This window comes from Schistocerca serialis, chromosome 2 (genome assembly GCF_023864345.2).
Source record: "Schistocerca serialis cubense isolate TAMUIC-IGC-003099 chromosome 2, iqSchSeri2.2, whole genome shotgun sequence".
NCBI classification, from domain to species: domain Eukaryota; kingdom Metazoa; phylum Arthropoda; class Insecta; order Orthoptera; family Acrididae; genus Schistocerca; species Schistocerca serialis.
In genome coordinates this window covers 445,229,886-445,257,619 of record NC_064639.1, presented here as the reverse complement: position 1 = coordinate 445,257,619, position 27,734 = coordinate 445,229,886, and the positions used below count along the sequence as shown (strand labels likewise).

Below are 27,734 nucleotides of genomic sequence, written 5' to 3'. Positions count from 1 at the left end.
GTACCAGCTCCCTGACTGGAATATAACATGACATGGAAAGTGAAGAAATATACTTAGCTATAGTGGGTAGGCCTACTCAAGACAGCGTTCACAACTGATTATTGGAATCACATTTTTTGAGCGATTCTGTAGGGTAATATGAATTTCCGGTAACACCTGAAGTAACTGTTGAATGAAGACAGTGTCTAACTTAGTTTTTCAGACAAACGTCTGTGTGATGCAGTACATCCCCAAGATATGGCATTTACAAACTATTTGCTCCAAGTATTTACTAATTTTGATCTATTTGACAGGAATTATCTATCTCTGCACGGCGTTAATTATCAGCATGACCACCCCTGCGGGTCCGGAGGTTAGAGTAGGCCTGAGGTATTCCTGCCTGTCATAAGAGGCGACTTAAAGGAGTCTCACATGTTTCGGCCTTTACGCTGTAGTGTTTGACCTCCATTTTTCAAAGTTTTCACAAAGAGAAGGGCGCCTTATATGATGCATCATGTTGAAACGACCCCTTTAAACAATTATACATGACTGTGCTTAAACTGACACACAATATTTTGTTAGCGCAACGCAATCTGACTTTCAAAATTCCCTACAAAAGAATGGCCCTGACTAACATTAAACTATTCAATTCACAAATCACTTACCTCACAAAAATCTTCGCTGCTCAAGCTACTGCAATACAGCGAGCGCCACTACTGCCGGCTAAATAAAAGATTCAAACTACTGAAAGCACTAACTACTAATATGGATAGTTAGCAAATGAAAGATGTTAATAGAGAACAAACAATATCTTTACCTTGATATCATCATATATAAATATAGCAGTTCATGAGAAATTTCAAAACTCCGCCATCTCTCTCCCCACATCCACCACTGCTGGCGGCTCACCTCCAACTGCGCAACGCTACGTGCTGTTCACAGCCAGCTGCCTAACACTACAATGGCGAGTATTACAACAATGCAAAGCAGCCACAGACTGCACACAGCACAGCCAGTGATTTTCATACAGAGGTGGTGTTACCAATAAAAAAACCTAAACAGCCTACTTACATAGCCCCCATGCTCCCCACAAAAAATTTTACAAATTTTTTTTGGGCAGTGGCCAATAATGATTTGATAAAATTTTTCATAATTACAATAACAAAGAAATCAAATGCACACACTTATTGATATTATGTTGGTCAAAAGCTAAAATTTTCTCACAGTCTATAAAGACAGTCCTGATTCATCACAGTAAAATTACAGTGTTTTTCTTTTTTTTTCAAAGTCTGAACAGTAAAAGAGAATGCACACAGAAGTAGTGGATTTCCATGCAGTCTTGAAGAAGTAGTGTTGTCCTTCCAACGGAAAGACAGTGGTGACTCTCGACACGCTGACAGATAATGGGCCATAACAGAGCAAACCCACAGCAGAGTCATTCGACGTTTTGAAGAATATTGGTAGGTAGGTCATCACAGAGTAGACCCACTGTAGTCCTGGTAGAGAGTATGGTATTGGTGGGCCTCCAGAGGTGCAGACCCACTGCAGTCCTTGCAGAAATAATGGTATTGATGGATCATCAAAGATGTAGACCCACTGTAGTCCTGGTAGAGATAGCCAGCAGCCATCTGTTGTGACTGTGCAGGTGCACAATCACCATTGAAGAGTCTTGCGGAGAATAGAGCAAGTCCATAAACCACCACTTGTGCACTCACAAAGTTTCTGGAATTGTCCTTAGAACCAACAATGCTGTTATCCAGTCCCTTGCTGAATCATTAACACACGTGCAAACACTAACAGTCCCAACTTCTCACATATTGTCCATATACCATGACCAACAGAAATGTGTGCAGTGAAATGTAACTAACAAGTTAATAATATCATGAACTGGTGACAATTACAATTTTATAACATAAGAATACAATTACAAAGGTACAAAATACATCATTAAAGAACATAGCAATATAGATAACAATTGTAGTAACACAGGCTTTACAAAAGAATAGAAATAAACATATACATCAGTCTTACAGGAATTATGAGATAAGTAGATACATAAAAGATCGGAATAACTTTTGGAACATCAACTTTACACATGAGCATTAAAACAAAACAGAATAAATAATGTCTAAGCATATTTACAAGGTAAATAACATATTATTAATGCCAATTATATTTGAGGATAACAGTATTCCTCATCATAGTGAATGTAGCTTAGTATTAGAAGAAGAAAAAATCCTATGAAACTACACAGAGACAGGAAGAAAACAAATACACAAGGGTACACAAACATATAGTGGGATAACACCAATAGGAAAGGACAGGGTTCGTTTTCAGTGTAACATTTGGTACTGCAGTCCAACCCAAAACTTCATATATCTTTCCTCTTATTTCATCCATTGTTTCCACCAAAAAAATTCTATCTAAGCATGCTTTCTGTATTTATATGTTCACACATTTCGTACCTCAACATTTATTTCCAAGAAAACCCTACCTAAACCTGTTTTCTGTACTTTTTTTCGTATAACTTCTCAATGCATTTCTTCCAATTCATCGCAACTCATTCTCTTAGAGGCTACCCCCTCTTAAGCTAACTTAAATCTACTGAGCTCAGATATATATACCAAGGGACGAGGCAATGCAGCATCACATAAAACAATTAATATAAACAGCAATGAAAAAAAACGCAGATTTGCAAAGCAAGCAGCATTAAGAGATTAGCAAAGCAATTGTAATATTACAACTAATCTAAGGCAATGTGCAGCAAACAATAAAAATAAATCATTAGTAAAACTGGCTTAACAGAATAATACAAAGTCAAATTCAATAACACTATGCCTGGCAAACAGCAGCAACTTATACCTAAACATGACATAGCTCAAGCAGAAAAAATATTACACTAAAATGGCCGTGTCTAATACCTATGTCACATCTAAACACTAGAGTGATGCATCACGTGAACTTACACTAGCAGATAAGTTACCAAATCGTAAAGAAATTATTTATGCAATTCCTGTGAAAGGAAATGTATATTTATGTGCCCTCGTTTTCTTGGAAGTAAATCATAAATTTCTTATTGACTGGATCTGTAGGCATAAAATAACTATATTAGTACATACATTAAATTTTATTTTAACCAATGCTGCAGTGCAGCTAGAAACTTAATATTAAACAAAATGTGTAAATAAATACATAAAGCAAGCCATATGGCATTTTTCTCAACTAGCAAGACAATAGCCGTGAAATGTTTCTCATCGTTTCATTAGGCATTTCAGTAAATATCATAAATTATGACCTCCACAGTATGCTTTCAACAAGGAAATGTCAATAGCGAGGACAATGGCCTCCCCTTTCTTTTTTTCTACCTGTGCCGCTGAAAGGCTAATGGCTTTTTTTTCGGGCGGCTGTCGCCCAGGTGGGTGCCCGCGACGCATTACGTGCAGGTGGTCACTTAACTTTCTTACGGAAATATTTACGACAGCAGTTTCCGCTACCGTGACAGTCTCACATAAAAATATTTCACAGGTCAAGAATTAGCGTTGCAAATCTGTAGAAAGAAAATCCTATAAATATAAGTGTCCAAATAAAATATTCGTCAGCATTGTGATACAGTCACGCATTTACGCACATTTCATAACTCTTAAAGTACGATTCTTGGTTTCCAACAACCTTTTCCACAAATCAGAGTCCCTAAACACTACTCATTATTCCTTACCTCATTATGCATATACATATTCGTCGACACTTCTTCAATATTTCATCATGAGAAATACGTAGCATAATAAACATTCCTCAACAACATAATACACATCGTCATCGTAATAACAACATCATAACACCTCAGTCAAATCTCAAAAACGTCGTAGCTTTCTGCAATAATTTCAAACCCTAAAAAAATATTCTCTGCTCATTTCAATAATGTCATCTACCTCAAACGTACTTTAAAATCATGCTCCCTTACCAAATATATCATTCAAAGCTCTCATAGTATCACAATGGTTCCGAAAAAATATGAGCATTTCACAAAGTACAGACAAAATACAATTTCATAAGTGTGAAGTTATCCAACTGTGTAATTGCGTAAACATCTGTCACTGATGTAGTAAAATAAATGTTTGTCTCTCTCAGTTACATGATCAGATAGCTGTGTAATTTGTGTGTTAGAGAAATATGGTACCGATGTGTAAAGTTGTATAAGAAAATACCATATCAGCTACTTTCAAAATTCCCTACAAAAGAATGGCCCTGACTAACATTAAACTATACCTTTCACAAATCACTTACCTCACAAAAATCTTCGCTGCTCAAGCTACTGCAATACAGCGAGCGCCACTACTGCCGGCTAAATAAAAGATTCAAACTACTGAAGGCACTAACTACTGATAGGGATAGTTAGCAAATGAAAGATATTAATAGAGAACAAACAATGTCTTTACCTTGATATCATCATATATAAATATAGCAGTTCATGAGAAATTTCAAAACTCCGCCATCTCTCTCCCCACATCCACCACTGCTGGCGGCTCACCTCCAACTGCGCAACGCTACGCGCTGTTCACAGCCAGCTGCCAAACACTACAATGGCGAGTATTACAACAATGCAAAGCAGCCACAGACTGCACACAGCACAGCCAGTGATTTTCATACAGAGGTGGCGATACCAATAAAAAAACCTCAACAGCCTACTTACAATGTCCTCCATGCACTGACACCTATCACATCCTTCGTCGACGTGGATCAGCACTTCTGCTCATTCTCCAACTGTTGGGCGAGGTCACCTTTCTGAGTGCATATTTTTCCATCGACTGTGCAGTATCGTTTCCTATACCGACGATGATAATGGAGTTGTTTGCTTGGTTGCATCTGATATCCAGCACAGTAGCCAATCCGTTAAGGTGGGGCCACCATGTACCCTGTTGGTTGTAGCCCCATACCACACAGGCATCACTCTGCTGATGACCGAGCGAGGTGGCGCAGTGGTTAGCACACTGTACTCGCATTCGGGAGGACGATGGTTCAATCCCGCGTCCGGCCATCCTGATTTAGGTTTTCCGTGATTTTCCTAAATCGATCCAAGCAAATGCTGAGATGGTACCTTTGAAAGGGCACGGCCGACTTCCTTCCCCATCCTTCCCTCATCTCATGAGACCGATGACCTCGCTGTTTGGTCTCTTCCCTCCAAACAAACAACAACAACAACTCTGCTGATGGCTCCCCTTGTATGCTGAGGAGTAGATGCTCGTCACCCTGGGGCATCAGGACTCCTGGCAATAGCCATCCTGCCAGGTGACCTTTGCTGTGGCTGGGTGGCGCACATGGGGAGGGCGCCTGATCAGAATGGGTGGCATCAGGGTGGAGGGCATGTGATGAAATATAGTACATCATCTCTTACTGGTGGTCAAACACCAGCAGTCTCTATGCATTCACCGGCTCAATTCAGCACACAGGAGTGTGGCCCCAAATCGTTCCCCTCCCTGGCCACACCATGAGAGGAACGTCAGGCTAAGGTTGGCAGCAGGTCTTATTCGCCCCAGTACCTTGTATGTTCGAGAGCTGATGGGGAATCTTTCATGACGTTGAACACCCAGTTTTTTGTTGAGCATTTAGAGGACAAGTCTGGGAAGATGGGGGCTTGTCCAAAATGAGATCTGGGTCAGTCTTGATCAAAACAGCATCCTCTGCCCAGTTATGGGCGTTACTCGCTTGTGACACGCTGTTTCTGTAACCATCACACCTCATAACGGCTTAAATATGGTCCAGGGTATCATATTTGACAAGGACCTTCTTTTTCAGTCGGATGATGAGCTGCACGCCAATTTAGTGTGGCAAGGTGTACATTTCGTTCGGCGTGTCCACTTGGGTCCGATGGATAATCGTGTTGCCACTGGTGCCTTCATATTGGCCTTCGAGGGTGATAAATTACCCAAGAAGGTCAAGGTGATGGTCTACTGCTGTGATGCAAAGCCCCATATCCCTCCCACTGTGGGGTGCTTTAAATGCTGGAAGTTTGGCCCTATGATTTCCCGCTGTACTTCCAGCGTCACATGTCGAGATTACAGACGCCCATCACACCCCAATATTCCATGTGCCCCGCCTCCAATCTGAGTCAACTGTGGAGAGCACCATTCATCTTGCTTGCCTGACTGCACGATTCTTCAGAAAGAAAGGAAAATCATAGAGTACAAGCCCCTGGACTGACTGACCTACACGAGGCTAAGAGGAAATTTGAATGCCTACATCGTGTACATACAACATCGTCTTACGCTGCCGCTACAACTTTTCTAGCCCAGCTCCACCAACCCCAGTCACCTCTCAGAGCTGGAGGGCTACACCTGCCCCCTTGATGGTGGGAGGCATTTCCCTCCCTGTTGCTCCTGCACCACCTACTTTGGAAGCAACACCCCACAACCATTGGCGATATCAGTCCCCACTTCTGTTCTGGAGAAGCTTAAGTCTTCTTCAGCTCCTCTCACTAGGAATGGGTCCCTTGGGTCACGCCCTTCCTAGGTTTCTGCTAGTGGGAAACATGACACCCGCCAATGGCTGAAGAGCCCAAAAGCAGCTGGTTGTAAGGCTTCACACTCATCATCAGTACCGATGGCTGAATCAGTGAAGTCCTCCCAGCCAGGGAAACCCAAGGAGCAGCCAGAGAAATCCAAAACGAAGATCCCCAAGACCAAGAGAATTGCGGTAGCACTCACACCACCACTTCCTACGAGCTCTGTGCCTGTGGATGAGGTGGAAATTCTAGCATCCACTGAGGACCTAGATCTCGCCACACCCTTAGACACAATGAATATAGACTGCTTAGGCAATACATCAGTGGCAGCAGGTGACCCTGAGGCGTAAACTGCCTCATTGAATGTTCCATGGCTTCAGGTCTCACGATGATGTTATCCTCCAGTGGAACTGGGGATGTTTTTTCCACCGCCTGGTTGAGCTACAGCATCTGTTAAGCTTTACACTTGCTCTCTGCATTGTCCTCTGGGAAACCTGGTTCCCGGCAATGCGGACACCTGCCTTCCAAGGCTATAAGGGATATTACAGGAACTATAGCGACTATAATTGAGTGTCAGGTGGAGTTTTCGTTTATATCCTAAACTCAGTCTGTAGTGAAACTGTGCCTGAAGCTGTGGCTGTCACAATAAGGACGATGCAGGAAATAACTGTCTGCAATGTATATCTTCCTCCAGATTGTGGAGTACCCCTGAATGTATTAGCTGCACCTTTCCTACTTTTGGGAGATTTTAACGCCCATAACCCCCTTGTGATGGGGCTCTGTGCTTACTGGCCAAGGCAGAGATATTGAAACCTTACTGTCAGTTCGACCTCTGCCTCTTAAATACTGGGGCCACCACACATTTCAGTATGTCTCATGGTAGTTACTCGGCCATTGATTTATCAATTTGCACCCCAGGAGTTCTCCCATCTATCCACTAGAGAGCCCATGACGACCTGTGTTGTAGTGACCACTTCGCCATCTTCCTGTCACTGCACACAGACACCTGACCATGTGGGCCTTAAACAAGGCAGACTGGGAAACTTTCACCTCTGCTATCGCCGCTGAATCTCCCCCACGCGGGAACATCGATGTGGTGGTTGAGTAGGTGACTAAAACAATTCAGTGTGCCCCCAGCGAAAGCCAGTACCTTGGTGGTCGCCGGAGGTCGCTGAAGCAATTAAGGATCGTCGGCGAGCTCTGCGGTGGCATATGCAGCATCCTTCCCTGGAACACCTCATAGCCTTTAAACGGCTCCGTGCCCGCGTTCACCAACTTATCAAACAACGGAACCAGGAGTGTTGGGAGAGATACGTCTCGACCTTTGGGGCCATACGTCACCTTCCAAGTCTGGGCAATGATCAAACGTGTTTTCGGGTACCAGACCCCACAAGTGTTTCCGGTGTTAACATAAATGGCGTTTTATCTACCTAAGCAGTCGCGATTGCCGGGCGCTTTGCTGAGCACTATGCTCGAGCCTCTGCATCGAAGAATTACGCCCCCAGCCTTTCGCACTCTCGAACGGCGACTGGAAGGAAAGTCCTCTCGTTCACTACACGCCACAGTGAATCCTATAACGCCCCATTTACAGAGTGGGAGCTCCTCAGTGCCCTTGCACATTGCCCTGACACTGCTCCTGGGTCAGAGCAGATCCACAGTCAGATGATTAAACATCTCTCATCTGACTACAAGCCACATTTCCTTGTGATCTTCAACTGTATCTGGTGCGATGGCGTCTTTCCATCGCAATGACGGGAGAGTACCATTATTCCTATGCTCAAACCCGGTAAAAAGCCGTTTGATGTGGATAGTTATCGGCCCATTAGACTCACCATCGTTCTTTGTAAGTTGCTGGAAGTATGGTATGCCGGCAGTTGGGTTGGTTCCTGGAGTCACGTGGCCTACTGGTTCCATATCAGCGCGGCTTCCGCTAGGGTCGCTCTACCACTGATAATCTTGTGTCCACGAGCCTGCCATCCGAAGAGCCTTTTCCAGACGCCAACACCTGGTTACCTTCTTTTTTTATTTACGAAAAGCTTATGAGACGACCTGGCGACGTTATATCCTTGCCACATTATACGAGTGGAATCTCCGAGGCCCACTATCAATTTTTATCCAAAATTTTCTGTTTCTTCATACTTTCCGAGTCCAAGTTGGTGCGTCCCATAGTTCCCCCCATATCCAGGAGAATGGAGTCCCGCAGGGCTCTATATTGAGTGCATATTTTTAGTGGCCATTAATGGTCTTGAAGAAGCTGTAGGTCCGTCCGTTTGTCCTTCTCCGCATGCAGACGACTTGTGCATTTTGTACTGCTCCACCAGTACTGGTGTTGCTGAGCGGCACCTACAGGGAGCCATCCACAAGGCGCAGTCATAGGCTCTAGCTCACGGTTTCCAGTTTTCGGCTCCAAAGTCGTGTGTTATGCACTTCTGTCGACGTCGTACCGTTCATGCGGAAGCAGAATTTTAGCTTAATGACGATCCACTCACTGTAGTGGAGACATATCGATTCTTAGGACTGGTTTTGACGCCCGATTGACTTGGCTTCCTCACCTTTGTTAGCTTAAGCAGATGTGCTATCAGCACCTCAACGTCCTCCGCTGCCTGAGCAACACCAAGTGGGGTGCAGATCGCTCTACACTGCTGCATCTCTACATAGCCCTTGTTCAATTTCACCTTGACTGTGGGGGTCTGGTTTATGGTTCAGCGGCGCCTTCAGCATTGCGTTGACTCGACCCAGTTCATCACTGTGGCGTTCGCCTAGCGACATGAGCTCTTAGGACGAGTCTGGTGACCAGCGTCCTGGTAGAGGCCAGAGTCCCTCCATTGCAGGTTCGGCATGCACAACTTCTGGTCAGTTACGTTACACAAGTTCGTAGTTCTCCTGCACAACCGAGTCACCGTCTCATTTTCCCACCCACGGTGGTTCATCTCCCGTTTTGGTGACCCAGGCCAGGGCTTCCAATTGCATTTCGTGTCCAATATCTTCTTTCCGAACTAGAGTCCTTGCCTTTACCACATGAACTTGAGGTCCATTCATGTACACCTCCATGATGTACACCTAGGCCGCGGCTTCGCCTGGACCTTTCACATGGCCCTAAGGATCCAGTTAACCCCTCGGCTCTCTGCTGACACTTCCTCTCGATTCTTGACATGTACCGAGGCCATGAGGTGGCTTACACCGACGGCTCGATGGCTGATGATCACGTCGGCTTCGCGTATGTCTATGGAGGACATATTGAACAGCATCCCTTGCCCAAAGGCTACAGTATTTTCACTGCCGAGCTGGTGGCTATATCTCGTGCTCTTGAACACATCCGTTCATGCACTGGGGAGTCGTTTCTTCTGTGTACTGACTTCTTGAGCAACCTACAAGCTATCGACCAGTGCTACCCTCGTCATCCTTTGGTAGCGACCATCCAGGAGTCCATCTATGGCCTGGAACGGTTCAGTCATTTGGTGGTGTTTGTCACGACCCCAGGCCACGTCGGAATCCCTGGAAACGAACTTGCTGACGGGATGGCCAAACAGGCTACGAGGAAAATGCTTATGGAGATCGGCTTCTATGCAGCTGACCTGCGTTCAGTACTTCGCCGCAAGGTTTTGCGGCTTTGGAAGACGGAATGGCATAACCTCAGAGCGCACAACAGACTGCGTGCCATTAAGGAGACTACTAATGTGTGGAATACCTCTACGCGGGCCTCTCGCAAGGACTCTGTGGTTCTCTGTCGGCTCCGCACTGGCCATGCTTGGGTGACACACGGCTACCTCCTTCGCCGTGATGACCCACCTCAGTGTCGGTGCGGCTCCCCGCTGACAGTGGGCCATATCTTGGTGAGCTGTCCTCCTTTGGCTGCCCTGCGACGGACTTATTAGTTACCGGACTCGTTGCCATTAAATTTAATTGACGTCGCCTCATCGGCTAATTTAGTTTTACGTTTTATACGTGACGGTGGGTTTTATCATTCTATATAAGTTTTAGCACATGTCCTTTGTCTCTGTGTGTTCTCCGCTCTAATGCTTTTAGGCTGGATGTTTTAATGTGCCGCAGAGTGGCTGGCGTTTCCTTTTTGTTTTCGTGGTCGGCCAGCCACGGTCATCTGCTCTCTTGTTTTTATTCTTTCCACCTGTTTCTTGCTTCTCTCTGTGGTTTTCTTTTCCTGTTTTGTTCGTTGTAGTGTTGGTTGTCTTCCTGTCGTTCTTCTGGTTGTTCCATTCTCCTGTTATTGTGCTGTACGTCTCCTTCTTTTCCTCTTTCCCTTGAAGAAGGAAACGACGACCTCGCAGTTTGGTCCCTTCACCCTCCCCCCCTCCCCTTTAAACCAACCAAACTACCAACCAGCATAAGGTACAGGAAAAATGTTCCATATGTAAATGTTAATACGGTACGACAATTCTGATGTACTGAAATTAATGTTCCTTTTACGAATAAGGATGGAAGTGTTTCAGAAACGAGACGACACTTAGCCTGCGTCCTGTGAGTAGCAATAGTGGCTGAAGTACTTACATGTCGGAGGCACAGGAAGCCACTGCATAAAGAGAAGTTACTCTTATTTTTAGAAATGAACTTAATATTCAAATGTTATGTACAGATCATTTTGGATTCCTGCCAATGGACATGGCAACTTCGTTCCTTCCTTGTTTGTGTCCTTGCTGACTCCCACAGTAGCCGACACAACAGAGGACAACTTGTTAATCTGGATTCCTCTACCGATTTTATCACCGACATTCTGCGATTGTGGATATATAGCTATGCAGTTGGATCACACTGATAAATATATGTAAGTTTTCTCTCTATATATCCGACTCAGCTACACCAAAGTCCACCGTTCAAAATTCTTTAGCTATCAAAATTCGAAACTACTACCCTGGGGGCTTCTTGCCCCAGGACGATTCGAAACCAAATTTCGGAGGAGCGTGGTGGGAGGAGGGGGGGGGGGGGTGTAGGCGGTAAGTGCAGTAAACATAATTTTCGAAAAAAAGAAACAATTATGTTCAACGTAATGCGACATAACATACTTATTACAGTTAAATATTTTGCCGTAATTGATAACCTCCAGATCAATATAACGGAAAGGAAATCTAACGTAAGTACTAAGGAAATACAATATTAGGTTTTTATTAATGAAGTAAAATATGTCGGAAACGGTCACTTGGTTATCTTCTTCCAGAATTCTACTTTTCACATTCATAAGTTCACTTACTTCGTAGAAAGATGAAATCCTTTGCTAAGTGTTTAAATTTTTGTGACGAGCAACACTGCAGATTAAACAGTGGAAGATATTTCGTTATTTTAAAGAAAACATTACATATATCTGAAGTTGTCCACATATGGCCAGCAGTAGCAATTAGAATGATGGCATTCTGTGGTTGCAGTTTTTGTTGACTTACGAATTCAGTATAATTGTTCCTCTCAAAAGTATCACATCTAAAAAGATCCACACCTTTGAATAACTTCCTTCCACAACTTTTACCTTGACAGTTTGTTTGCTATTCCACTGTTGTTTCTTTCTTACAATTTATGTAAATCACTCTGAAGCCCTCGTACAGACTAATCTCGGTCAGCTGTGAGCATATTAAGACTTCACATGAATAGAAGCTGTTTTTCTGCAGCCACCGGTGAAAAAGTCGGCGTGGACTGGCGTGAAAGACGCCTTGGCGGCGGGAGAGAGGTGTCCCCAGTACAGCAGTGGAGAAGCGATTGGCGGCGAGGACTGCTTGTTTCTTGACGTGTTCGGTCCAGGGGTACGTATTACACAGTAACAAACACAATGTAAATTAAAATTTCATTCAACCTGCATTTAATGTTTTAGAGTATATCTGATCAATAGTATCCGTACACGTATTAGTAGGCATTAATTTAGGTTGTGTCCACGCTTAGGCTTTACGGCGAACTGAACTTTGCTGGAGATATTTTCAATGAGGTGCCTGAATGTCTTTGGAACAATGGGACACCTTTCAAAGTCAAGAAACGAAACCAGAGAAGGCAGTGATGTTCGAAGCTTCGATCTAACTCATCCAAAAGGTGTTCCATTGGTTTGAGGTCGGGGCTCTGCGCCGTTGCACTACAAGAAGGTTACTGCCCACTAACCGTTGCCTCACAGATGTTGCTTCACGAAAAGGCCCATGTCATGTTGCTACAGGCTGTCGTCATCTTCGATCCATTCCTCTTCGGAGAGCAGGTTGCTATAATATGTGTTCGTATTTGGGCAGTTAGCATTCCCACAAAAAAACACCCCCATACCGAGGTACCGCCTGCACCGTACTTCACTGTTGTCACTACACATGATGACAGGTATATCCTCCACGCATTCACCAAATCCAAATCCTTCCATAGGATTTCCACAGATTACAGAGCGATTCATCACTCAAAATCATTCGTTTCCAATCGTCCTATGTCCTCTGACGTCGCTCTTTACACAACCACAAGCGTAGCTTAACACTGACTACGGCACTGACGACGGAAACATGTGGCTCATGGGTAGCTACTCGACCATTGCACTTCCTTCTCCAAGCTCGCTGCACACAGTCATAGCGCTAGCTGTACTGGAGGTACCCCTGTGAAACTCATGAGTCGTTTTAGATCAGAAATGTAAGCACTATGGTATGAAGATTAGCTTCTCCAAAACGAAAGTAATGTCAGTCGGAAAGAGATAAAAACAGATTGAGTGCCAAATACGAGGAACAAAGTTAAAACATGTGGACGGTTTCTAGTACTTAGGATGCATATTCTCACAGGATGGCAACATAGTGAAAGAACTGGAAGCGAGGTGTAGCAAAGCTAATGCAGTGAGCGCTCAGCTACGATCTACTCTCTTCTGCAAGAAGGAAGTCAGTACCAAGACTAAGTTATCTGTGCACTGTTCAATCTTTCGACCAACTTTGTTGTATGGGAGCAGAAGCTGGGTGGATTCAGGTTACCTTATCAATAAGGTTGAGGTTACGGATATGAAAGTAGGTAGGATGACTGCAGGTACTAGTAGATGGGGACAATGGCAGGAGGGTGTCCACAATGAGGAAGTCAAAGATAAACAACGAATGAACTCTATAGATGTAGCAGTCAGGGCGAACAGGCTTAAATGGTAGGGTCATGTTACACGCATGGTAGAAGAAAGGTTACCCAAGAGACTCATGGGTTCAGCAGTAGAGGGTAGGAGGAGTCGGGGTAGACCAAGGAGAAGATACCTGGATTCGGTTAAGAATGATTTTGAAGTAATAGGCTTAACATCAGAAGAGGCACCAATGTTAGCACTGAATAGGGGATCATGGAGGAATTTTATAAGGGGGACTATGCTCCAGACTGAACGCTGAAAGGCATAATCAGTCTTAAATGTTGATGATGATGATGATTTTTTCCAACCTCAGTACGTGAGGTCTGTCTGGGCCTGCTTTAGCAGCGGTTGTTCGTTCATATTTTATTTTCACTTTAGAATCATACCATCAACAGTCGCCTGGGGCAGCTTTAGCAGAACTGAAATGTGCCTATCACATTTGTTACTCAGTTGACATTCAACGACACATCAACGTTCGAAGTTCTTTCTCGACCTATCCATTCTGATGTTACTGCTTCGCTACTAACAACACAATATGGCCCTCCTACAATTGTAATATGCCCCGACTGCGTTTGTACTGGCTGGTCAGTCTCTGAAGACAACTAGTGGTTAATTCTGCATTACATAGAAGTGTCCGGAACTTTTGATCAGATAGCCTGAGCAGAAATAAACTAAAAAAATGATTCATGCTTCTTATTCTAAATCTGAAGATTACATTGCAACTGTTCTGTATGTTATTGCAGACGCCAACGCGGAATGGAACACTGAAAAATGTTATATTTTATATCCATGGAGGATGTTTCACACAAAGATCTAGTACTGCGAGACCACATTATTATGTGGACCAGGATGTCATAATCGTCACCATCAATTATCGACTGGGTCTTCTGGGTAAGGAACATTATTAATTGAGTAACATGAAGAGCTAAAATCTTACAAAACTAGGCCATTGTTGCATAGAAATTGATGTTAAATGAATATGTTTGCAGAATAAAACAATCTCCACCGAGAAAAGATTGAAGGCTGCTCTGTCAGCCTGGACTTGTATGGCAGACTGTAAAAAGGCCTTAGGCTGATATGTACTAGCCCCAGATGGAGAACGAATTTACACAGCATGTTAACCTGAAGGCTAAGATGAAACTAGTAGCCAGTTTAGGAAGGCAATGATAATTTGGAGGCACTGTACCTTTGTCATAACAGTTAATATACAACTTACGTATCACAAAAATGTCATCAAGTTCTCTCTTAAAACGAGCCGCTATAGTAGAGATAACTAGTACACGTTAGTGTGGTGTTGCTTGGACTGAAGTGTTTTTGATTTCAAGTCTGTGTTTCAATACGCTGGATTACCAACGCAGTGACTGACGCAGGCAGGATATACGACGACAATCATTAATGTGGACCTGACCATGGAATGAACACATTAGGTTCAACGCTTCCCACAAGCCGTCCGCAGTGGCCGAGTGGTTCTAGGTGCTTCATTCTGGAACCACGCGACCGCTACGATCGCAGGTTCGAATCCTGTCTCGGGCATGGCTGTGTGTGATGTCCTTAGGTTAGTTAGGTTTGAGTAGTTCTAAGTTTTAGGGGACTGATGACCTCAGAAGTTGAGTCCCTTAGCCCTCAGAGCCATTTGAACCATGTCAACCAGCTTCCCACAATCCAAAATCTTTAAAGTCGAGTGTACTGAATACATTACCAATACAAACGGAACATGCGAAGACAGTTCCAGACAAAGAATGTATCTTCAGGATTCAGATGTTTCAAATGATTTAGTGTAGTACAGAACAAGCGCCTACACTGAGAGGCCTCGCGAAGCAAAGGAGCAGCTAGTAATGATGCTGAGAACTTTACCAAGAGTGGGCATTAATATCTTTAATACTGCCTTCTGTTGGACATACCGGCAAATTATCGCTTACCAATCAGTAGTCCGGTGTTGCCATTCCTCCTCTTCTGCCTACACACACAAAATGCAGTCTATGGTTAGTTGTAAGGATCACATTGGTTCTAATTTCTCTGCTATACCGTATGAACGCATACCTCTTTAGCATTTTCCCATTTTGTTTGCAGATATTTATGACATTATTTGTTTGACTTAGCTACTTCAACAGAAACAAGTCATCCCATTGTGTCTTCTACATTATCGGAATTTGCTTTCTCAGCCAATAATTTGTAGCTCGCATTATAATACCAAGATGTAAATTGGAAAGATAATTTCTCACTAGTGGCACATCTCTGGGAAATGTTTTTAACACACGTGTACAGGGTGATTGAGATGCCACTACCGATATCGTTTTCTGCAGTCCGCAATGTTATATGTGGCTTTATAAAACGACGTCCAAGTTTTTCATATTCTCTAATTCCCTACACTCAGATTACTAGTACTACAGAGAAAACGGACGCGACCTTTTCCTAGGAAATTTAATGTAGCTAAATTTTGTACTCCAGTTATTCAAGAAAACGGTCAAAAGTGATCGTCAAACGGGCCCCACAGTCCCACACTCAACTTGTATCACTGACAGGTTGTATAAATTTTGGGTAACAGTTCCATGAATTTTAACAGCACGAAATAAAAAAAATACATCACTGTAAGGCATTCATAGTACGAAACAACTGTGCTTATAAAGGTTAAATTAGGATCGTACTTATTTGGCGTTAATTTTACAAAAGTCGTTTTTCTTCCATTATCCTCACGGACACGTTTAAATTAAAAATGTTAATGGGATAGCCGTTTATGCTGTTGGCGTAATAGCTCAATCAACAGAGACCTAAAAAGGTTTTTTTTTTTTGTACAGCTGTAGGAGAAAGTACCACGACCAACATACTCTAAATCCCTGCTGTTGAGGGATGGGTATGAGACTGGAGGTGAATTTGAAGATTACTTTCATTCATTTTCCTTGAGTGACTCGAAAACTGTGGCTCCCAGTGTAAAATTTAACTACATTAAATCACCCACAGAAAGTTACTGTTCATTTTTTTCTGTGGGAGTAATAGTTTGCACATAACGATATAGATAATATGAACATCTCGCGCTTCGTTTTTGAAGGCCAGATATAATATTGCGGGCTGCATAAAATGACGTCTTTATGGGCTGCGGATTCTCTAGTATCAGGGCAACTGCCTAGTCAAGAACGCTTATGCAGCACTTGTTGCCTGCTACACAGTAAGTTGACGTCAACAGCTCAGGAGTACTTGCTACTTGCTACTTGCAGCGTGTGACGTTCCTGGTGGAATGCTTCGGGTGCGCAACAGCAGTTGACGGCGCCTCCTCTTTGCTGAGCAAGTATCGTATCAGCTGTCGCGCTGCGACGAGGCAAGGTGGTTAGGCTGGCCTGCATCGCCCGCAACGCATGACGCCTGGCAGGAAGCCTGCAGGCCGCACGTTGAATGCACGACCCTCTGAGTCTGGCCGGAGTCTCAGGCGACGGAACCCGCCAGGTGGTCTGGTCTCGGCATATCTAGTTCGAAGTTCACAACCATCAGAACTAGCTGATGACCCATATATCAGCAGCTTCACCTACCTGTTAGATTATGCAGGAGTACCCTAGCGTACATTCCACATATGCTGCCGCGGCCACAGAGTCGTTCGGGTGTACAACACTGAGGGGACAGTTGCTGTGGCCAGACGTAGGACGATTTATGATCTCATTGCTGCGTTGTGCTACACCACGTAGCATTCCATTCGCCCACTGCTGGCATAACGCCGCGTTGTAGGGTGCCTCTGTAGCGCCATTGTAGCGCCCAGCAGCAGAATTACGTCCGTAGTTCGCCCACATACTCCTTGTCTCGTTACGAAGCCGTGCCGGAAGCTCAAACCACAGCACATCGATAAATAGGAAGTCTCTTAGTTTGATTATAGTTTGGAATTCGTGTATGGAGTCTGCATCTCAGTTAGTTAAGGTCTCTGCGCTGAATGTCTTGTTTATTATCTGAGGGTATAGCTGCAACCGTAACCAACTCGCATACTTTCAAAATTATTGCATCAAATCACACATTGGTCAAACACAAAATTAAATTTTTGATACAATATTTTACTGGTAATTCGCTTGATCACTGCAAGACTCCATGGTTCTGCGCTTCAAGCTCCTCTGTGCTGTTGCTCCGTCTGTGATACTCACGTGTTCTTCCCTTCCTTGTTTTGGCAAGTCGTCTGGTGTTCATTCTGCATGAGGACCACATCTTGTTGTCCTCTTCGTCCTTTCTCTACACCACGGTGTAATTTAGTTCACCTCAATGTTTGCATCATCCATGGATCACACACTGAGGTGGCAAAAGTCATAGGGTACCTCCTAATACAGTGTTATACCTCCTTTTACCCGGAGATAAGCAGCAACTCGACGCGTCACGGATTCACCAAGTCGTTGGAAGTTCCCTGAAGAAATATTGAGCCATGGACCTATAGCCGTCCACAATTGCGAATGTTTTGCTGGTACACGATGCTGTGTACGAACTCTCGATTACGTTCCATAAAATTGTTCGATGGCATAAGTGTTAGGCGATCTCGGTGGCGAGATCATTCGCTTTAATTGCCACAATGTTCGCCAAACTAATAGCGAACATTTGTGACATGACATCGTTGTTTGGGAACATGATATCCATGACTAACTTCACATGATCTCCAAGCAACATAACCATTTGCAGTCGATAATCCGGTCAACTGGACCAAAGGACCCAGAAGAAACGGTGTAAACACACCTCACACCATACTATAGCCACCACCAGCTTGCGTAGTGCCTTGTTGACAACTTGAATGTATGCCTTTCTGGGGTCTGCGCCACATCCGAACTGTACCATCAGCTCTTACCAGCTGAAATCTGGATTCATCTGACAAGGCCACCGTTTTCCAGTCGTCTAGGGCCCAGCCGATAGGTCACGAGCCCAGAAGAGGCGATGTCGTGTTGTTAGCAAAGGCACTCGCGTCGGTCGTCTGCTGCCATAGCACATTAACAAGATATTTCGCAGTACAGTCGTAACGGACACGTTCGTCGTACGTCCAACATTGATTTCTGAGGTTATTTCAGGCAGAGTTGCTTGTCTGTTAGTCCTGACTACTCTACGCAAACGCCGCTGCTCTCAGTTGTTAAGTGAAGGCCGACGGCCAATATGTCGTCCGTGACCAGAGTAATGTCCGAAATTTGGTATTCTCGGCACACTCTTGACACTGTGGATCTCGGAATTTTGAATTCCTAACGATTTCCTACATGAAAAGTCCCAGGCTCCTAGCTACCATTCTGTGTTCAAAGTCTGTTAATTACCATCGTGCCCCCAAAATCACGTGGAAAACCGTTTCACATGACTGACCTGAGTACAAGTGACAGCTCAGAAAACGCGCTGCCGTTTTATGCCTTATGTGCGCGACACTATCGCCACCTGTATATGTCCATATCCCTATCCCACGACTTTTGTCAGCTCAATGCATTCCCGCGAACTTCCTATGATCCTTCATTCAGCCAAGCACTTCGAAGTCGGAAGGTGCGAGATCCGGGGTTAGGGTGCATGAGGAAGAACAGTCCAATGGCGGTCTGTCAGCTCGTCTGGGGTTAGGAGACTTGTGTGAGGCCTTACGTTGACATGGAAAAGAAAAGGTTTGTTTATATTTTTGTGGCGAGGAACACGCCGAAGTGGTTTCTTCAATTTCCCGAGAACAACACGATACACTTCAGAATTGGTCATTGCGACTTGTGAGACGACATCAATCTCAATACCCGCTTCAGTGTCACAGAAGACCATCGCCATGACTTTACCGGCTAACGGTGCGAATTTTCTCTTCGGAGGAGAGTTGTTGTAGCGCCACTGCATGGAGTGCCGTTTTTTTTCCAGTTCGAACTGAAGAACCCAAGTTTCATCGTCAGTGACAATGTTCGAGAAATAATTGTCACCATTAGCCTCGTAACTCGCAATTAATTCCGCCCGCATGTCTTTCTTTGCTCTCTATGGCCTTCTGTTAGCCGGCGAGAAACCCAGTGACACACACCTTTCAGTACCCGAAATGGTGGACGAATGTGTCAGCACTACATCCAGTTGTGCATCGAGGTGTTTGATTGTGATCTGTCGATCACCTCGAATGAGAGTATCCACACGTTTCAACATTGTAGGAGTCACATCTGTATGCAGCCGGCTGGCACTTGGGGGATCGGACAAGTCTGCGCGACCTTATTGCGGTGATGACAGACGCCTTGCACAATGAGTCACCGTGCTTTTGTTCACTGCCAGGTCTCCGTAGTCATTCTACAAGAGCCAATGAATAGCTACGATGCTCTGGTTTTCTGCAAAAAGAAACTCAGTGACAGCTCTCTCCTTGTGACGCACCTCCGTTACAAACGCCATTTTGAAGGCTACAAATAGTTCCGCCACCTAGCAGAACTTATGAAACTATAGAAGCTGGAGCGCTAATATTCCACTCTTTCCCACAACAAATTCCCCATTTTTTCAACCGAAATTGGTAGAGAAAAAAGTGTGTTCCATTACTTATTGAGCGCCCCTCGTACAACTCACACGTACTATCTATTCAGAAATTTATTCTGTTGAGTAGAAGGAGTTATCAAGCAAAAATGATTTCAATTTGTTGTAAAAGATTTGATACCCACCTTCAATTCACAATGCAGGTGTTCAAACATTTTTCATGGTTGCATACTTTGTTCCTTTCCGTGAAATGGTAAAGCTATGCTGTGCACTGTGTGTACAACTGTTGTTCCTAGTGTTATATTTATGAATTCTGCTATTACCCTCAGATAGTGCCTCATTAGTCCCAACAAATTTCATAAAATGGTAGATGTATAGTAAGGCTGTTTACAGTATGTCAGTCTTTTTAAACATTTAACTACACGAAGTTGTAGAATGAGATTACCTTTTTTGAACGTACTTCATATATGTTTGCGTAACTACAAGAAAGTGCGTGGTTATGTCATCAATAACGTTTCGTTTCATTTATATCAAATATCATCAGTCGCCTGTAATAAAACATATTTACAATGTCGCTTGTTTTTAGATCTAAAAATAGTTCGATGCGAGGTACGTTGAGTGTACTTGCGGTGTTTTATGTACGATTTTCGTTAACATGAACAAGTGTCGTCTGCTAGCACACTTTTGTGGTATTCTATCCATTTCCCCTGCTGTTTTTTGCCTAATTCCACATTGCTTAGAATCACTATATGTTTCTTGATCTGAAACGTGACAATGTAGGATACTGCTAGTTTTGTCTACTCCTGGCTAAACTTTTCTCTGTGTTTTTCTGTGAGAAGTTTGCAAACCTATCCGCTAGCTCTGATTTTCACTTGATCTAAAAATGTTCTCTTCAAGGCAAAACTACTCATACAAAATACAGAAACACGTTTAGCAGTAAGTAGGTAACAATGCAGTACAGATGCTACGTAGCGTCATGTTTCACATCATGAAATGTGTAGTGTTGCAAACCAATGTGGCTTTATACGAAAACAATGCCAGTGCCCAACAAGAGGATACCTCAAAAAAGTGCAAACAGATACACTTCCTAAAGTGAGCAAAATTCAAAATGTCGTAAGTAAAATCAACATAGTTTGTACATAACATTTTTTAGATTTAGAAAGCCAGCCAATTGTAAATACGTTTCATTGCAGAGTGCTGGTGATACTTTATGTCGATAAAAGACACACGTTTCGTGACAAAAATGCGCACTTTCTTGTAGTTAGACAGACGGATTTAAAACATGTTCAATAATCTGTAGAGGCAATGAGCACACAAAGGAAAAGTTGGTGTTATCCTTATTCTGTACAATGAATAATTGGTGTTTATGTGCGAATTTTGCGAGAGAATTATTTCATACCATTTCAACCATTCCAACGAATGGAACTTCGCAAAGTTCACTAATTTTCTAATGAGTCCATTACCAAAATCAGCAATTAAACTCAGAGGAAATGATGCTGAACTCAATCGTTTGAAAAAATCTGTAACGTGATGTTTCCAGTTCAAGTTCTCGTTAATATGCAGTCAATTGCGTATTCGAGCAGCGGGCGGCCTAAGCCAAATTCGAGTATAACGTGACGTTATGGTTTACTGGTAGATGATGCAGACTCGACCAACCGCCTTACCATAGGAACAGTTCCTATTTACAACAGTGGAAAATACCGCAGTTTTCAGCTCTTAAAGGAAGCCGCCCCGTGGCTACATTCTCACTGTTTGTGGCTATCAGCCTTCTTCCCGTTCGGAAGCTGCCTCCACCAAGCTTTACTAGATCGCATCATTCCCTTAAATACTCTAATTTCCAGTGCCATACTGTCAGATTATTGTCAAAAAATTTGTGATGAAAATTGAGTCCTTCTGCAAACATACGTAATCCTTTTCTTGTAAACGACGCTTTTACGTATGGAAAGAAAAGAATAGCTTTAATTCCAAAAAAAGAGAAAATTACGAAAGTAACATAATAGGGAGTAACAAATGCAACCCAGTGGAAAGTTACTGTACATTGTAGTTACTAAAGCTGTGTGTATATAATCAGTTTCTTGGAGAAATGCATGTCAGTTTTTACTTCTACAATTCAGAGTTTGAATGATTTGCTCTTGCATATCTTACATACATATGATCTGTCGTCTTGTTAAAATGTAATTCCTTCTGTAACTTCTGAAGAACTATAATGTTTGTACAGTGATAGAAACATGGTTTCCGTGCGTATACTGTAAATACCTAGTTTTGTTTTATTTCGACTCTGACGCTATCTGAAATGCGTTAACATAATACACTTTAAACTCCTTAGTGATGTTCTTGTATAAATTCTAAATTTCCACATGTGATCATTTACTATAGAATTTACATTGTTGTTACAAGTCTTTATATTATTTTTTCTTAGTATGTATTCAAGTCCGCTATTTACATCACAATAATAAATCATCGTAGGTTTCCTAAGCACCGGCGATGAAGTGGTCCCTGGGAACATGGGTCTTAAGGACCAGACAGAGGCACTTCGCTGGGTGCAGAGGAACATAGAGGCATTTGGAGGTGATCCACAAAAAGTAACCATCTTAGGTCAAAGTGCTGGAGGTGCATCCGTTCATTACCACGTTCTGTCTCCATTGAGCAAAGGTAATTGATCCACTTTTTTCAAACTAAATTAATTGGTCATCCAGAAGTAGTTTGTACAAAAAAAAAAAAAAACCGCAGTTGACATTGCTTGTATGTGTGTGTGTGTGTGTGTGTGTGTGTGTGTGTGTGTGTGTGTGTGTTTGAGAGAGAGAGAGAGAAGAGAGAGGGTGAACTGAGAGAGAGAGAGAGAGGCGAATAGACGCCATAGTTTCAGTATTTGGGATCCTTACTGCCTTATGGGGGAAGTACGCATCATATAGTAACGTCAGAAGAGTATAAGAAACACGACTGATGGCTAATGCTTACAACATTAATAAAAATGAGTAATGTTTCAGGAAAGTAGATCCGTAAAATTGGCACAAAGCAGTCGAATTAAGTGATGGATGCGTTTGTGTGGCACTTACTGGCAAAATTTGTCTTCTGCCGCTACTGAGTGGTCACATTCAAACAGTGTCAATTGAAGCCGATTAAATACGTTTCAAATCTCGTATACGTTCAACGATATATGTTAAGAAAGCATGTCACACTCTTTAACAGTAATATATATCAAAGTGAAAAAATTCTCTTGCTCCAGTGGCATTCTAAGCCGCGACTCTTTGTTCGCAACGTTTTCTGCAAGATGACCAAATTAAACGATTCTACACAGGAAGTGCCATTATATCAGAGTTTATTAGAATAAATTGCATTTGAAAAGTATATAGCTAGATTTTCTTCCTGGGCACAAATAAGAACTTTCCATTTCAGAATGAAACCGTCTTGGTTGCAAAATTATTTAACATCAATGACCTTTTTGGGGCATCGTCAGATTGTATAAAACTAACTGGGTATGTAACGCATCCGTCATAAACTTATATAAAATGGAATATGGAGGCAACAGTGACCGGACTGTAATCTACTTGTCATAAAAACATATAAAATGCAAGGTGGACTTTTATTTTTGAAACCACTGCGTTGATTTCGGAAATAAAAGGGACTACTTCGTCCCATATAGCATCTATAGAAACATGTAGCAAGGACGTCAATTATTAACTTCGAAAATGTGTCAGTGAAAGAAACTTTGTATACTATCCGCGTATTGTGAGTGTCTGGTCCGTGTAATGGATTGCACCGAGCCTCATGTGAGGAAACTGACCAAATTTATAACCTTCTGTGGCATTTACGCACAGGTGGCACTAAGTGCAATGTGAGTCGGCCGGAAGGCGTGCCGAAATAGTTGGCGCCATTGCGATGAACACTGTATCCGGATGGCGCAGTGGTTATCGAAACTGCCTAGCAAGCAGGAGATCACGGATTAGAATTCCCATCCCGTACACGTTTCCAGGCGTCGCTGTTGATTCCGCTTTAAGTCCCGATGCAGCTGACATTAATAGCACCTTTCCTTTCTCCCCCCTCCTAGACTTTGAATCTACATAATTAAATGACCGTCTGAAGTGCTAACTGGGACATAAACATATGCGCTTCGCTTCAGTGTTAAAATCTCACAACATTTACTGAGTCCTTTAAAAATTTAAATCGCGTTATACACAGGGTGTTAAGTGTAGTTATACCTACTGATGACTGGAGGCTGTGTACTGGCAACGGTACATCAGCATTTGTATTGTATTGTATTGTATGTTAACTGGGAGCCTAGAAACGACGGAGAGGCTGCGTCCCCGCCACAGCCGCAGTAGTCCACAACCCCACGACGACTACTCCAGTCAACTTCACCCCTCCGCCGCCCAACACCGAACCCAGGGTTATTGTGCGGTTCGGCCCCCGGTGGACCCCCCCTCCCTCCTCACCACTCCCCACCGCCCCCCGCAGGGAACTTCTCACACCAGGGGAGTATAACACCTAGGTTTGCGTGGTAGAATAATGGTGGTGTACGCGTACGTGGAGAACTTGTTTGCACAGCAATCGCCGACATAGTGTAGCTGAGGCGGAATAAGGAAACCAGCCCGCATTCGCCGAGGCAGATGGAAAACCGCCTAAAAACCATCAACAGACTGGCCGTCTCACCGGACTTCGTCACAAGTTCGCCGGACGGATTCGTGCCGTGGACCAGGCGCTCCTTCCCAATCCGAAAACCGTGCGTTAGACCGCACGTTTAACCGGGCGGGCTACATCAGTATTTACTTAATTTGCAAACTAATAATTACACTATTACAAGTAGTATGTTTTTAGGTTGGTTAGCACCTCCAAGTACGCATAGCATAAGCAGAACGGGCAGTCTATACTGAAAGTCATAGTCCACTTCATGTAGGAGTTACGACAGTGCAGAAAACGTTAGGTAGTATATTTTATAATGTGTTTGCGGAAAGGTTGTTGGACACAGAGAAAACACAATTAACACCCTAAAGTGTGTCTGCTTACTTTTATTAATTGTAAACTTTCGTTCTTCATCAGGTCTGTTTAAGAGCGCTATAGCGATGAGTGGATCAGCATTAAACCCTTGGGCATTCACGAAAAACGCTTCAGACAGAGCAGTGCGGTATGCCAAACATCTGGGCTATACTGGAAAAAGTTCTACTGATCTTCTCAATTTTTTCAAGAGTGCAAATGTGACTATATTAGGGACAGACAAAAATTCTGCTCTATCGGAAGAGGTATGTACCATCTTTTAATTACGTTTTGCAGTCTAGCAAAAGTAGTTGTACTTTTATACTCAAGAGAAACTGATGTAGTCATTTATAAATATCAGTTGAAGCAATTACAAGAGGAAGCGTGATAAAGCGACTTACAAATTTTATTTTGCTAGAACCGTTTCTAATCAAAATAAATTTTATCTACATTTTCAGAGTTACTCCTTCAAATAGATGTCATAAATCTGTTTGAATGCCATTTCTGAATACGGTCCGATACATTTTATGGGGAACAATCAACGACCATCTTGCAGCTAGCTCCATTTCTTTATCAAGACTATTTTGTTATGACGGCAGCAGAACATGTATGAAATTTCGAGTATGTTGAATACTACGACACGCAGAAATATGTATATGTTGATTCTAGCAGTGAAATAGGCCAATACTTATGTGCATGCTATATAGCAGCAATAATTTCATTACGTGATCCTTCTCTGTTAAAATAATTGATTAAGCACAGCAAGGTTTTTTTTCACAATGATGATGCGGTCACATTTTCTTAAATCAATTCATTTCGCCACATTACGTATCCAACATTAACAGGAGGAAAGAATATTAAGTGTTAATATTTCAAAGCAAGTAGTCAGAGAAGCGACAGTTAAAGGCAACACCTTAGAGCTCTAGTACTTAATAGATCTGAAATTTTTGAAGCTATAAAGGAGACCATACGTAACCATAAGGCTGTTACAACAACGAATGTTATAACAAAGAATGTTCAGAAAATTAGGAAAATATTTGCGCTTACCAAGAGAGGCAGGGATAGAGACAGGGACATTCAGAGTACCTCAGCGGTGGACTTTAGATATTTATTTCTGAGGGCGAAGATGTGGATAAAATTTAAAATCATTACACAAACACAGTGATAGCGCACTGATCTTTCCTCACGAACTTCCAGCTATTTTCGTTCTCACCCATCTAATATTATAATTCTTACTGAATAGCATACTCACCCTCTGTGCTAGTCCGTCCACTTTTGGCTCACAACCCGTCTCGACAATGGGCAACACCTTTCACCTTTTGCAATACGTCAGAGAACAGCCGTGTGACCAGTACCCGCATTCTTCATACGCTCAAAGATTTGAGAACTCTCCGGCATACGCCCTCAAGTGTTACGAACCTACCAGAACATGTGCATCATAATTTGTAATTCTCAGGTGTTGCTAGTGGCACTAGATGGCTACAACCTTCATCGAAGTGATGCGTCACGCCCCAGCACGGGACAAGAGACTTAATATCGATTGCGTCCAACAAATCTGAAAACAGTTCAAAGCTGCAGTAGCGGAATAATGAAACACGAATCTCAGAAGGAAGGAAAAAATCATGCGTTGGGGTTTTCAGGTGGTAATAACGTTAATTTAATGGACTACGGTGTAAGCCTTGGTACCGGCACATCGAGAGGTTTAGTTGCGAAGAAAGGTAACCGTTCGAAAAACGTTTTTGTTTGTTGATTAAGCAGTAATTCAACTATTTTAAAACTGGTCTCTAAAATTCCTCCTTCCGCGGCTTTCATAATCTTTTGCCAGTGCAGTCGTTTGTCCAGACAAGTAGTCGCGTTAAGGTGAGTATACACTTGCGAGCAACATGCTCGCGAGCTGAGTATTCTGTGTGATGTATTGCTCGCGAGAGCGTAGAAGTTATGAGTACGTATGAGTGGCTTGAAAACTGATTAGGGAATTGTTCAACCCGACCTGTCGAAACATGCCCTGAAAATTTTTGTGCACTAAGAACACACCAAAAGAAAAACTCTCTAAAAATTTTAACTGTCAAGAAGCACTGCAAGTATTTTTTAAAAAATGGCTCGTCATGCGGCTGTATCGTGCATGCACAACTTGACAAGCGGATAAGATCGGCTGACGACGCGTCGGTAAACGCATAACATGACTCGGCGCGATTGCAGTTCGTAAAGCGTGTCTCAGTTTTCGTCGATAGTTTCTCTGAAACAAGTGTCCACAGTTAGTGTCCAGTCAAAGTTGCATCTCATGTAATACCTTTAATAACTACCAGTTGCTTTTGCGGTAGTTTAAATGTTAACGGTGAAGGTAAAACTGATTTAATATTCACTGTGTTTAGCGCTTAATGTTCAGCAGTGTGCAAACCTGTTTTTCCTTCGTAAGATCTGACCGTGAACTGTATAAATGGAAGAAAGACTTACACGAAGTAATAAATACGCGCCAAAATGAAACTCGAAGAAGTGTGAAAGAATAACTATCCGAAAGATTTACCGTATAAGGTGGTCACAAATTCCCGTCACCCCTCATTAATAACCACCTTCAACACCTAAACTTCAATAAATTACATAAACAGCTGTTCCTTAAAGGAGATTTCTTGATATCCGAACCCTGTAGCACTGCTCTTAAGAGACAGTTCATCGTTACCAATGAAGATCTACTTGAATGGACTCTTCGAATCGCAGTTGAGATGAATGTGCTGATTTCAAGGATTCTTCGGCCTAATTAAACAGACGCCAGAAATCATACACCACAGTAAATCGCAAAACAATAATGTATACTTTGAGTAGAGGAGATGCTTA

General features: G+C 43.0%; 1 protein-coding gene across 1 annotated transcript in view; it reads left to right on the top strand.

Moving 5' to 3' along the window:
• Positions 1 to 27,734, top strand: part of LOC126456057 (esterase FE4-like) — a 68,995-nt gene that overhangs the window by 25,998 nt on the left and 15,263 nt on the right. Inside the window, exons 4-7 of the mRNA XM_050091812.1 lie at positions 12,091 to 12,222; positions 14,273 to 14,420; positions 22,398 to 22,583; positions 24,969 to 25,168. Coding sequence (XP_049947769.1) covers positions 12,091 to 12,222; positions 14,273 to 14,420; positions 22,398 to 22,583; positions 24,969 to 25,168 — 666 coding nt within the window. The remainder of the gene's footprint in view (positions 1 to 12,090; positions 12,223 to 14,272; positions 14,421 to 22,397; positions 22,584 to 24,968; positions 25,169 to 27,734) is intronic.